The 13,370-nt window shown below is 43.0% G+C and overlaps 1 protein-coding gene across 5 annotated transcripts in view; it reads right to left on the reverse strand.

Annotated features, from left to right (window-relative positions):
- The window catches only part of BLVRA (biliverdin reductase A), a 68,617-nt gene that overhangs the window by 25,080 nt on the left and 30,167 nt on the right, over window positions 1-13,370 (reverse strand). For all 5 annotated transcript variants that reach the window (XM_069730178.1, XM_069730177.1, XM_069730176.1 and 2 more), the window contains 2 exons: window positions 6,311-6,408; window positions 4,854-4,961 (listed from right to left, as the gene is read on the reverse strand). In XM_069730178.1, the coding sequence (XP_069586279.1) occupies window positions 4,854-4,961; window positions 6,311-6,408 (206 nt within the window). The remainder of the gene's footprint in view (window positions 1-4,853; window positions 4,962-6,310; window positions 6,409-13,370) is intronic.

A 13,370-nucleotide genomic window follows, 5' to 3' on the forward strand; every position in this document is an offset into this window, starting at 1 on the left:
CACTTTGCTAAATCTATTTCATCTCTGTGTTTGTATTTTCATCTTACTCACAGTCATTATATGTGGGGGGCTGCCTTTTCCTTTGGGGAATTTCTCTGAGGCAAGGTAGGCTTATTTTTCTATCTTCAGGTATACCGTGAAGATTGGTAGAGCAGCTTAGTATACATTTTTTGCAAAAAACGTATCAACCAAATACCCTGTTTTTTACATCTTTTACTAGCACTTGCGGATTACTGCAACATTTTTTCAAACTGAGTGTTTTTGGTTTTACTATTCTCTTTTGTGTCTTCAGGTTTCTTGGTGGTGTGTGAACATGATCATACAGACTTGTTCACTGTGCAAGTAGCCCATGTGTTCCTGTTTCCATAATTGTTCTCTTGTGTCTACAAGACTGGGGAGTTCCACACTCCTCTTGGGCTATCTGCACAAAAGCTGTTCTACCCTGTATGCACACATGGATTTTTCCTCTCTGAACCCTGTTCACACAGGTTATATACAGATGATCAGGTTTTTAAATACATCAGATAGGGATTGCATACATTAGTTAGGACTGCTCTGATAAGGGTATACCGTGAAGATTGGTAGAGCAGCTTAGTATACATTTTTTGCAAAAAACGTATCAACCAAATACCCTGTTTTTTACATCTTTTACTAGCACTTGCGGATTACTGCAACATTTTTTCAAACTGAGTGTTTTTGGTTTTACTATTCTCTTTTGTGTCTTCAGGTTTCTTGGTGGTGTGTGAACATGATCATACAAACTTGTTCACTGTGCAAGTAGCCCATGTGTTCCTGTCTAGGTACTAACCATGCAGGGTGCCAAACCTTTTGCATTGACCCATATTCCTTTTTGTAATTTTTACAATTTGAAAAATTACAATTTTTTTTGGCCTAAAATAGAAAGGAAATGTGTCATATTCAACTTTAAGGGTATGTTCACACGTTCCTGATTTCCATCCTTTTTTTTTTCAGGACTGTTTTTTAAAAAAAACTGCAGCTCTTGGCAGAAAACGCAGGTCCTTTTTTTGTCCTTTTTTGATGCGTTTTTTGATCCTTTTTTTATGCAGTTTTCTATGCAGTTAAAATGGCTGAAAATACCCTAACCCTACCCCTAACCGTACCCCTAACCCTACCCCTATTCTAACCTTAGTGGAAAAAAAAAAAAAAAAATTCTTAATTTTTTTTAATTGTCCCTACCTATGGGGGTGACAAAGGGGGAAGGGGGGGTGTCATTTACTATTTTTTTTTATTTTGATCACTGAGATAGGTTATATCTCAGTGATCAAAATGCACTTTGGAACGAATCTGCCGGCCGGCAGATTCGGCGGGCGCACTGCGCATGCGCCCGCCATTTTGCAAGATGGCGGCGCCCAGGGAGAAGACAGCCGGACGGACACCGGGACGCCGGGTAAGTATAAGGGGGGGAGATTAGGGCACGGGGGGGGCATCGGAGCACTAGGGGGGGCATCGGAGCACGGGGCGGTGGGATTGGAGCACGGGGGGGCGGCCACACTCCGCCCACGCACTTCCGCCCGCTTCCCCGCACTTCCTGCTGCAGCGGTTCTGCACCACAAACCGCAGTAAAACCCGCAGATATTTGTTTCATCTGCGGGTTTTACTGCGGGTTTGACCTCACAATGGAGGTCAATGGGTGCAGAACCGCTGCGGCTCCGAAAAAAGAAGTGACATGGTACTTCTTTTTTCCCGCAGCTATTCAGCGCGGTTTTTTTTTTTAATTTTCCGCATTGTCGGCACAGCAGTTCCTGTTTTCCATAGGGTACAATGTAATGTACCCTGCATGGAAAACAGCTGCGGACCCGCAGCGGGAAAATCGCGGCAATTCCGCATGAAAAAAAGGATCGTGTGAACATGGCCTTAGCCTTTTAGACATCATTTCATCTTCAACTTGTTTAAGTTTTCACAACAGTTAATCTGACCAGGGGTGCCCAAACTTTTACATGCCACTGTATGTGTTGTAGTGTAAGCGTATTTCATCCTTCTTCATCATGTAATTTCCTAATAAACTTTATTTCTGAATAAAAAAAAACAAAAGCTAAGGTAATGCATCCACACATCTTACACCTCACAAATCATTTAAAATCCCTTAGAGATGGGCAGAAACCAGGTTATTTCCTTAAAGCGAACCTATCACCAGGTTTAGCCGATATAAGATACGGCCACTGCCTTTCAGGGCTTATCTACAGCATTCTATAATGATAAACCCCCGATCCGAGCTGAAAGATAAGAAAAATAAGTTTAAATATACTCACCGGGGGCGGTCCGGTCCGATGGGTGTCGCAGGTCTGGCGCCTCCCATCTTCTTGCGATGCCGTCCTCCTGCTTGCGTCATGGCTCCCCGGCACCGCGCTCCTGCGCAGGCGTACTTATCTGCCCTGTTGGGGGCAGAGAAAAGTACTGCAGTGTGCAGGTGCCGGGAAAGGTCAGAAAGGCCAAGCGCCTGCGCACTGAAGTACTTTGCTCTGCCCTCAGCAGGGCAGATAAGTACACCTGCGCAGGAGCACGGTGTCGGGGAGAGACAAAGCAAGCATGATGGAGTCATCGCAAGAAGATGGAAGGCGTTGGACGTGGACCTGCAACACCCATCGGACCGGACCGCCCTGCAGGTGAGTATAATAAAAGTTATTTTCCTTATCTTTCAGGTCGGATCGGGGGCTTATCTATAGCATTAGAGAATGCTGTAGATAACCCCTGAAAGGCAGTGGCCGTATCTTATATTGGCCAAACCTGGTGACAGGTGTGCTTTATTATAGGCCTCAACACTTCTAGCATAAATCTTAGCCTAACGCTTGATCTCTGAGCTGGGCACAATAATGCATAAAGATCAAGTAGGTTTCGCACCCCATAGACAAGCTTCAAATAATATACAAAAGGTTTCTCATCTTTTGTACTATGAAAAAAACACTAATTAGATGCAATGTTTTTGTTTCTTGACATTAAAAAAAGCCTTTGAATCATCTCATGGACCTACCGTACTTAATTGCGGTGCTGCAGAGATGGAACTGCCCTGAACATTTCCAATAGTGGATTTACGCCCTATACAGTCACCCCAACAGCTCAGATGCACTATAACTGTTTTTAAGAATGCCTTTTCCATCAAGAGCGGCACACGCCAAGGTTGTCCCTTCTCCCCACTACTCTTCCTACTTGTAATTGAACCCAACAGTCAGCCTTCGCCTCAACCCAAATATCCAAGGAATAGAAATTGCATTAATCTCTCATAAACTAATATCTTCAGACGACATTATGCTTTTACTCACCTCTCCTCAAACTTCCTGTCCTACTTCAAACTATCTAGCTTCGAACAAATATCTGGCCTAGAGGTTAACCAATCAAAATCTCAAGCCCTGAATATCTCCCGCCCGCTCTTATAATAGCACAATTAACAAAACACTATTTTCCGGTGATCCACAAATCAACTTTATTACCTTGGTGTAACCTTGAATCCCTCTTCACAGCAATTTACTCTCAAGCTGCTGCGTAAAGTCCCCTCACGTCTTCAAATGTGGGGAAATCTGGACCAAATATTCACAATTCCTTATCTTTTTCTGTACGAAGCCGGGATGGCCGGCGTCTGCGCAGTGTGGCACCGAAGTCAGCGCGTGTGCATACATAGGGTCTTTACCAAAATGGAGCAGGATATCACGTGTGGACTCCGGCACCACTTTATTGAAGAATTCTACTACAACGTCAGCGTAGCAATGCGCACTCGGCGGACATCGCCATTATCTCTATGGCCGACGCATGTTCCCTGCTATGTTAACGTTGTAATAGGTTACTTCCAGAAAATGTAGTCAGCGAGTGTGCATACCGTGATCTAAGGCGTCATTTTCTTGAAAACATTGTTTATGGAACTTTGTAGACACAGTCCTAAAAAAAAATGGCACCGGATAGCGCAGTATTGGCACGTGCTGACTTCGGCGACATTTTATCGAAGTATTGTACTACATAATTAAACATACTGTAGTACTGAGCACGCCTACACTCTGGCGCAATTTTAATTCTAATACGCCAGGAGAGGAATACATAGACAACACCCGACCTACAAAGTCCAGGCACGGTGCGACAAAATTACAAATAAAAGGGGGGAAAGCACCCAGGGGAGTAAGACATGCATAAGACCCCTATCACAAACTCCCGCAGAAACAACCGCTACAGAATAACACCAAAAATGGGATTTGCAAAAAAGTTTTTGCACACTAAAAAATAATGTTTTCAGCTAATACTTTAATAAAATTTAAAAAATGCTCACCACCTGGGTGTAGAATGGGTTCAATAGCTAGTTTCTTTGATATTCCTAGCGACTAAGCAAACTATAACCTCAGCTTGGAGAAAAAGGGACTAGACTTCACGGAAGTTAAAAGGCGATTAGCTATAATTACAGATAATGTATCTAAATTCAAGAGAATCTGGTTACCTTGGTCAGTATATTCCAACTGCAGGCTTCCATCAATCCTGATTCCAGTTAATAAATGCTCATCTAAAAAACTGAACTGGTGTCCCCATCAGACTTCACCTCCCTCATCTCACCTCCCTTCTATCTCGCATCCGGCATTCTCCCCTACTGTTCTATTCTCCGTGTTTTTACTCAGTCTTCTATATTGTTATATACTTAAGTATTAAGTGACTTAATTTTGTTGAATCAAAAAAAAAAAAAGATAATCATATAAAGGCAGACCTAACCTTTAGTATTTTATTCTGCACCATATAGACGGAACATATAACTTACGGGTGTGCTCCCTCCTATCTACTGTTCTGCCTCTGTAAGTACATGAAGCACGGTATGAACAGTACCATTTGTCACTCCCAAATCGGACATTTCTAGTTCTGATTACCAGTGAAATGCAGGACGCCCTCCACCAGTTCTTTGCCTTCTACTTCTCTTTTTAGCTGCTTGAATTCTTCGGTAAGAAGCTCAATATGTTCCACATGTAAGACTTTACCTGCAGGACACAGGAAAGGAAAAAACACAGTTAATCCTAATCCCACATTAAAACTAAATATCAGACCTGTTATATGAAAAAGCAGATTCAATTCTTAGCAATTTAATAAAACTGTATGAGTCCACTCCAGAGAGGCCCTTCTCAATAAGACTCCCTGCCCAGTTGGGTGCGTTATTGCTCAGACACCACCAAGTCTGCGAAACAGCAACCACAGGGGATGACACCCTACAGTGACTTTTACAACAAGACCCAGGTCTGTGTATGGGATCTGTTTGGAGACAGAAGTCTATTTTATCGGCCCACTTGCATGCAGTGTAGTGTGGCATTCTATATAGATGTGGTGCTTATGGGGGTCAGGGCCACTGGGGTTTAGCCTTACAACAGGGGTACTGATCGGCTTCTTCCCCTGTTGGAGCTGTGTTATAGTGGTTAGAATAGATGCCTGATCTAGTGCCAAATTTCAAGCAGTCATGTCTCTGTGGTCAAAGATCCTTACATTGCACTGACCTGGAGGCTTGGTCTAGCAGCATGATGGGGATCTGTGGTCCCGTTCGGTCAGGTCACGGGGCTAATAATTGGACAAGCATGGAGTTACAATGTCTGAGTGCCCATAAGCCAGGTATATACAGAATTATACACTAGAATACCTGTCTTCTTCCCATAATAGAATGTGAAGTCCATTAATAATCCAGAAATATAGGAAATGCTCCACTACTAGGACAGCCCCTTCTTAAACTAAATATTTGACTGCGAGAAAATCAACCTATACTAGCCTCTCGTGCAGGCTATATTCCAGTTGTGTCAGCACTCGCGGTCCCAGGATTTGATGCGGTGCAATGACATGTGGGTCCCGGTGCCCAATCAGTGCTGGCGCCACTGTCTCCACCTTAGTACGAACTGAACATGAAGAGGACGTCCAGGCTGCAGCTGATCTCGACTTCCTCTTCACATTCATTTCGACAGGAGATGAGCACAGTGACGCCAGCGCTTATACAGGGCATGGCATCATGTGTCATTCCACCATATCACAGTCCTGGGACCGCGAGTGCAGACACCGCTGGAACAGAGCCAAAACGGGAGGAGAGTATAGGTTTGTATATTTTATCGGGTCCGAACATTTAGTATAAGAAGTGAGTTGCAGTTGTTCTAGTAGTGGACAATCCCCTTACATAATGAAATGTTGGCATGCCCTACAATACATAGTAACAACAGAAACAATAGGATTAAAGAAACAATACTAAAATATTTATCTCATGTCTAATGAAACTGCAAAAGAATGAATGTATGTATGAATGTATGTAAGAATGTATGAAGGACAGCGAGCACTGTTACACTAATCCACCGATTACCTTTCTGCTCGGCCAACTGCCACAACTCATGAGCCGCTTGTGCAGACAGGGCCATGGGATACTCCACAAGAACATGCTTGCCGGCCTCCAGGAAACTCCTTCAAAAAGTAAAAATGAAACAAAATTACTGTTAAGTAATAAATATATCGCCTTGCTTTTCTGTAGTGCCATCATGAGTGAGATGAAACACGCAATGATAATTACAATATAAAAACTTTTAATAAAAAAACACATAAAATATCTACTATACAAATCCAAATCAACGCTCTATTGAAAATTAGATTTATCTGCAAAAATTTACAAACTTTTTGCTACTTGCAATAAAACAATGAAAAAAGAACAATTTAATAAACAATATAATAAATGGTTTCTCCAAAATTTACCACAAAATGCCACTGGGGAAGCAGATTGTCAAAAACTCTTGAGTGACTGCAAATTACCTGCCACAAGATCTGGTGGTGGTAAGCACTGAGCTTTTAGTTTGCACAGTAAGATACCTACTAACTAACTAATTATTCTGTAGATCTCCATGGCTGGACTCCTTCGTATACACCTGTACTGACCAAAAATAGAAAGCTCTGCTCTAAGTCACCTCTATCATGCTCAAAACCATATAAACAAGCCACAGATGTTTGGGAATTGTGCTGGTTGGAACTATTCAGGCATATACCGTAGATTAGTGGTATGTCTTGAGGAGGAAAAGTCAAACCTTTGGCAGAAAAAAACCCACTGTTCCTACAGTGAAGCATGGTGGTGTCTCAGTGATGTCTGGGGCTGCTTTGCTTCCTCCTGTAGCATGTGATGGCAAATGGATTACATTATCAGGAAATCCTAAAAAAATGTAATTCCTTCTGTGAGGAAGCAATAGCTTTGGTGTCATTGGACCTTCCAACAGTTCAATGACCAAACATATCTCAAAGTCTGTCAAGTTTTGCTCTCAGAAGTCCTGGGAGATTCTAGAGTGGTCGTCAATCGCCTGACTAGAACCCCACAGAAAATCAATTATGGGATTTGAAGAATATTTGTGAACCCAAAAATATTAGGGAATGCCATTGCCCATAAGGAAATGCCTCAGAAAAGTTGCCAGAAGCTAGTGTCTACTTTGAGAAAGAGCTATGTGCGTGTAACAGCCGTAGGCACATTACCTGCTGAGTGGGGTTCTTTTTGTATACATCTAGAACCTTGCAAAGAAAAACAGTTTTATCATACTATGTGATAAGAGCCAATCTACCTCATGTCACATTTGAACGCTTTCATACATTGTGAACCACACGTGTGAATACCGTCTCTATTCCAGAAGAGGTTCATCCTGTCTTTGGTAATGCAGAACTTATTTTCGACTATATGGACTTTCTGAAGCTGGTGTCTAGCATCACGTTTACCACAGGTAACAACAGCCAATGGGGCTTTATGAAGTACAGACGCTTCTCACGAAGGGGTTGAATCATTCTGAGACTGCAGTAGTAACAGTGGCATTTTGTGTTGAGTTTGAAGAAACCTCTTGTGATATCAGTTGTGTTGAGCAGTAAAATTGCCCTTATATCATTGGTTTACTGCAAACAGCAGAAAGATTGGACATTTTGCAAGGAAACCTAATTTGCAATGGCGGTTGCATCGTTTTGGTGCAACTTTTTGTAGCAATAAATAATGTAATTTACTTTTAGAACCAATATCTGACATTTTCTTCCATTTTTTAACCAGCTGACCACATTAATCAGAAGCGTTGTCATAGATCTGTAAATTAATGTATTTGACCTCCAGATGCCACTGCCTTGTGCTGCCAAGTACAAAGTGGGGGCAAATAACTGCACAATTTTTCAGGCTACTCCTCAGTATTACCACCAACTTGTGTGCATGTTCGCTCTCACTGGGGAACAAGACTTTAACCAAAGTGGTACCAGCATTATGGATCCCTGCCACAAGTCCTAAGCAGTATTATTAATACACACACTTGTTATTAATCTGTAAGCCAAAATCACTAGTGGAACAATACTGATGTAAAATACTGAACGTGTGAATGTGGCCTTACTAGTATACCTTGTTTTACCGAATAGAAAAGGGCGGATTGCTGCGTCTTCCTACAGAGCAGTGCGTCATGGTATACATTGTACGTGGGACCCATACCCATAGCCACGCACTATATGTATACCATGTATGCTACTGTGAATAGGCACGGAGTGAATACATTTCACCAACACTTATACACAGTACAGCAAACTATCAGGACCTAAGAGATTTGTGCCATTGATGTATGTAATCATTAAAGAGCACTGAGGCTATAAAAATACTTTGTCCCCTATTCTATAAAAATAATCTTTTATTAGATCAGTCTTCAACCATGTTCACAAAGAATGGACGTTTGATAGCCTGGAAGGACAGAAAGTGTAAGTGCACACTGAATAGCAGTAATCTATGTACCGCCTGGCTGTTACATTGTGCGGTATTCAGTGGTTTATGCAATGTCAGTATTGAATATAGATGCCGAGGAGCCAATACTTGGCAAGAACATCAAGGGCCAATGACCAGTGCTCAGTCTGCAGTGCAGCCAGCAGATGAAGCCTCATTAGACCCGTGGATAAAAAGAAACAGAAGCTCAGCTGCCGACTGATGGGGGTCCGATTCCTGGGACACCCCTCCCCCCCCACTGACTGCACAAAATACCGCTCTACAGAGCACAGTTGTTTTATGCAGTGGTGAATGAGCTTAATACTAAGTCTATGGGTCCGTCACTCCATCTCACAGGGCGGTGAATGGACTTAGACTTACTATTGAGCCCATACACCGCTCTGTGAGCATGCTGCATGCCAAAGCTGTGTTCTGAGTCATCAGTGGGGGTCTCTGGATCTGGACCCTCACCGACCCTTGTAGTGACTATTTTATACATAAAAAAATAGTATGACACTCACACCTTAAACAGATGTTATAACCAGTGGCTTTCCTGCTTTGTGCACTGCAGGCATCCAGCATTAATCAATGACTCATCTGAGTAATGCTGGCCATATTCAGTAGGTGGCTATCGGCCAAACCCACGCTCAGCGGAAGGCTCTCACTCTCCGACCTCTTATAAACGTGCACTCTTGGTTCAGCTGAAAGTAAATGTGTTTCAGCAGAAAGAAGGAAGAAAACTGCTGCCAGAGTCCATTATGGATGGCTTATCTCTACAGGAACAAAAGGACAGGGCAGCTTCATATCCTCAAACCCTATACCGATAGGCTGAAAAAGGGGGTACCATATAGCAAACAAAACCAAAGAGAAAAACACCCCTAAAAAATACTTTTATTAATGATAATTACACACCAATATATGTTAAATACATCCAATTGGAGATACAGTAATAACTAGGGAATCAAGGTAGTGGTCTTCTGAGGGGTGGAGGATGAAAAACGATGAAAAAAATAGGTGAAATAATATACCTAAAACTCCCCCTAGTAGGCCCTAGAATCTGATGGCCTACCTAACAGCAGAGGTTGGCACCCTAATATTGCGATGTGGCGCCCCCGCTCAACGACGGCTCTTCCTTCAATCCCTATTCTATACAAAGGACATGCAAAGCAGAATAACAGAAGTACACTTGGGTTCAGATGGATCCAGTGCATCTGGGTCAGGTTAAGCTCATCTAGCCTCTATACCAGGGGTGAGGAATCTTTTTTCTACCAAGGGCCATTTGGATATTCATACCATCCTTCGGGGGCCGTACAAACTCTGCCCACAAAGTACATCCTGACTGTGGCACTGGTTTCAGTAGGTAATCTTTCACTGCATGCCCTTCAGTGTTCAGTAGTGAACACTGCGTGTGTGTGCTAACAGAACAAGAAGAAATTAATGAGCTGGTTGTAATCTAAATACACCTCCCTGCACAAGAATGCGGTCCCTGAGAATCTGCCCGGGGGCCTGATAAAAGGTCATCGAGAGCCGTAAATGGCCCTGGGGCATGAGGTTCCCCACCCCTGCTCTAGACATATGGGTCTCTATTGATAGTTACACACAGCCTAGGTCTCCGCTAGTGTGGCCTAGTTGAATGAAGAATCTTGGCTTGTTTAATAAATGACAGCCTGTAATACAGACGAACAATCTACTAGTACTAGTCTGACAATCAATATAAAAAGAACCACTGTTGCATGGAGGTCAAAATTTCAATGTAGCAAAAAGGCTATATTCTCAGCCTACTCAGATAATGCTTATAAGGAGGCAAAAAAGCACAGACAAGTAGGATAATACCCCATCAGATAAAGTGCAGATGTGCTCAAAACAGTTCATAGCTCAAAAGCTAAAGGAGGATTTAGCTTTTCTGTGCGCAGCGTATGATCCACATAGATCCGTATGCGTACATATCTTTAACATGGGGACATGCGTTTGCATGCATTCGTTTGATCAAGATGAATCCCTTATCCCAGCTATAGAAATAAACTCATCCTGGACCCGACGCATTTCTCCCCCATCCGTATTACCTTGGGGGTTCATCAGGAGACTTGCATGGTGAAGACACCTAAATAGGTATGAATGCTGAGGACAGGTATCTGTCTGCCCACCCCAGGATGATTCCGTTGCTTCGGGTGTCAGGTCCCGGAATTCTTAAATAACAGGGAACCTGTGCTGATTACCCACCTGATAGAACCCGGTGTGTCAAGACGCTCCAAGCAAGTCAGTGTACCAAACACCTTCGGTCTGACAAAACAGCCAGCCGAAAAATGAAGAGATCCAGGTTAAGTCTGTAGCTTGATGTTCAAATAGTTTATCCTCTGAACATATCCTCTTGAGATGCAAGGATTGCCCAATGGGGATTCCCCTAATAGTTGATTTGAGGTGGGACGAATCCTCTTGTAACAGTGCATTAGTAGCCATGGGCTTCCTGAATACATCGGTACATCGGTATCAATAGAGACCCATATGTCTAGAGGCTAGATGAGCTTAACCTGACACAGATGCACTGGATCCATCTGGACCCAAGTGTACTTCTGTTATTCTGTTTTCTGTGTCCTCTGTATAGAATAGTGATTGCTAGGGATTGAAGGGAGAGCGTCTGCTGTTAGGTAGGCCATCAGATCTTAGGGCCTACCAGGGGGAGCGTTGGGTATATTATTTGCACCCATTTTTCATCCTCCACCCTTCATAAGACCGCTACCTTAATTCCCTAGTCATTATCTGTAATCGGATGTTTTTAACATATATTGGTGTGTAATTATCATTAATAAAAGTATTGCTTAGGGGTGTTTTTCTCTTTGGTTTAGTCAGCTTCTTAGCTTCAGCAGCAGGAGAATGGTGTACATCTCTGTGTGCACATTGCCACTACTTTAGTAGTTGCTGGAGTAAGATTTGTCGCTCGTCATGAATTTGGCAAGTAGTCATCGCCATGCCCGTGCCACCCCAGCTCAAACCATTTTGGCAAAGCTGAGAGAAACTGGAATAAAAATGCCAAAAGTCATAAGTTGTCGGTGCAATAATGAATTGTGCCTAAAATTTGAAACTTTTCAAAGCTTTTATGCCAGATGAAATGCCAAAATGCTAAACTACTTTTTCTCTTCAGTATTTACACAAGAAAATCCCATGACAGACGACATGATCAGGGGTGCTAGGAATTATCCAATAAATGTCACCTGCTCAACCCAGCAGGAAGTACAGCACCGCCTCAAAATCACTAAATTTGACAAACATCCGGGGCTCGGATGGTATCACTCCTAAGTACTGCAAGAATTAAGTACAGTTGTAGACAGACGATTATTTTTGATATTCACAAATTCTATAATATCAAGGTCTGTACCACAGGACTGGCGTATAGCAAATGTGGTGCCAATATTCAAAAAGGGACAAAATCTGAGCCTGGAAAGCTTAACCTCTACTGTGGGTAAAATCCTGGAGGGTATTCTAAGGGACGCTATGCTGGAGTATCTCAAAGACAATAGCCTCATGACCCAATATCAACATGAGTTTATGGAGGATCTGTCTTGTCAAACTAATCTGATCAGCTTTTACGAGGAGGTAAGTTTAAGGCTGGACCAGTGGACTTTGTCTACATGGACTTTTCAAAGATAGTGTGCCACACAAAAGGTTGGCTTAAAAAATGAAAAAAATGGGACTTTGGCAAAATGTGTAACTGGGTTAACAACTATCTCAGTGTTGGCATCTGCACGAAATTGCAACTTGTTGCGTTCGGCGCAGGTCGTCGCACCATCAAAACGACGCATGCGGCGGCATCCGCATACAGCGGCATGGCCTGTGTACCCAATGTTAAAGATAGGGTGCGTACGCCGCATGCAGCCATAGGCGGAGCTGAAGGAAGAGGTGCGGCAGTGGGCAGAGCTTCAAGGAGGATGTCCGCATCCCTCCGCAGCCAGGCTAAACGCTAGTGTGAAACTAGCCTAAGAAGGATATAGCTGAACTAGGAAGCAGAGAAAAGCAACCATGGTTATTATGGGAATGGGTGGGCCTCACGGCCCCCGACAGATCAAGTTTTCAGGATTTCCTTAGTATTGCACAGGTGAGAGATTGTGTGGCAATGTGTGATTCCTTAAGAATTCCATCACCTGTGTAATACTAATGAAGTCCTGAAAACACTATGTGTGGTGGGCCGACAGGACTGGAGTTTTGAAAACACTGGTCTGGATCAACATGTTCGGCTATAGGTTGAAGGTGATGGACTGAAGTCCACCTTCAACCTTAAGGCCGGCGTCACACTTGCGAGTTTTACGGACGTAAGAGCGCAGAAACTACGTCCGTAAAACTCGCAAAAAATATGGCACAATTATTCTCTATGCCCCTGCTCCTATCTGCCGTATTTTACTGATCAGTATTATATGGCTTTCTACGGCCGTAGAAAATCGCAGCATGCTGCGCTTGTCACCGTATTGCGCAAATAAAACGTCAATGAAAGTCTATGGAAGCCCCAAAAATACAGATTACACACGGACCAGCAGTGTGACTTGCGAGAAATACGCAGCGCTGTTAGAGAGAAAAGCCGGCAATTCAGTGCGGTGTACAGTAAAATCACACTGACAGCTGACATTAGAATAGGTAGAATAAATGTGTACACATAGAATAGGAATATATATATATACACACAGTT

The sequence above is a fragment of the Ranitomeya imitator genome, chromosome 6 (genome assembly GCF_032444005.1).
Source record: "Ranitomeya imitator isolate aRanImi1 chromosome 6, aRanImi1.pri, whole genome shotgun sequence".
NCBI classification, from domain to species: Eukaryota; Metazoa; Chordata; class Amphibia; order Anura; family Dendrobatidae; genus Ranitomeya; species Ranitomeya imitator.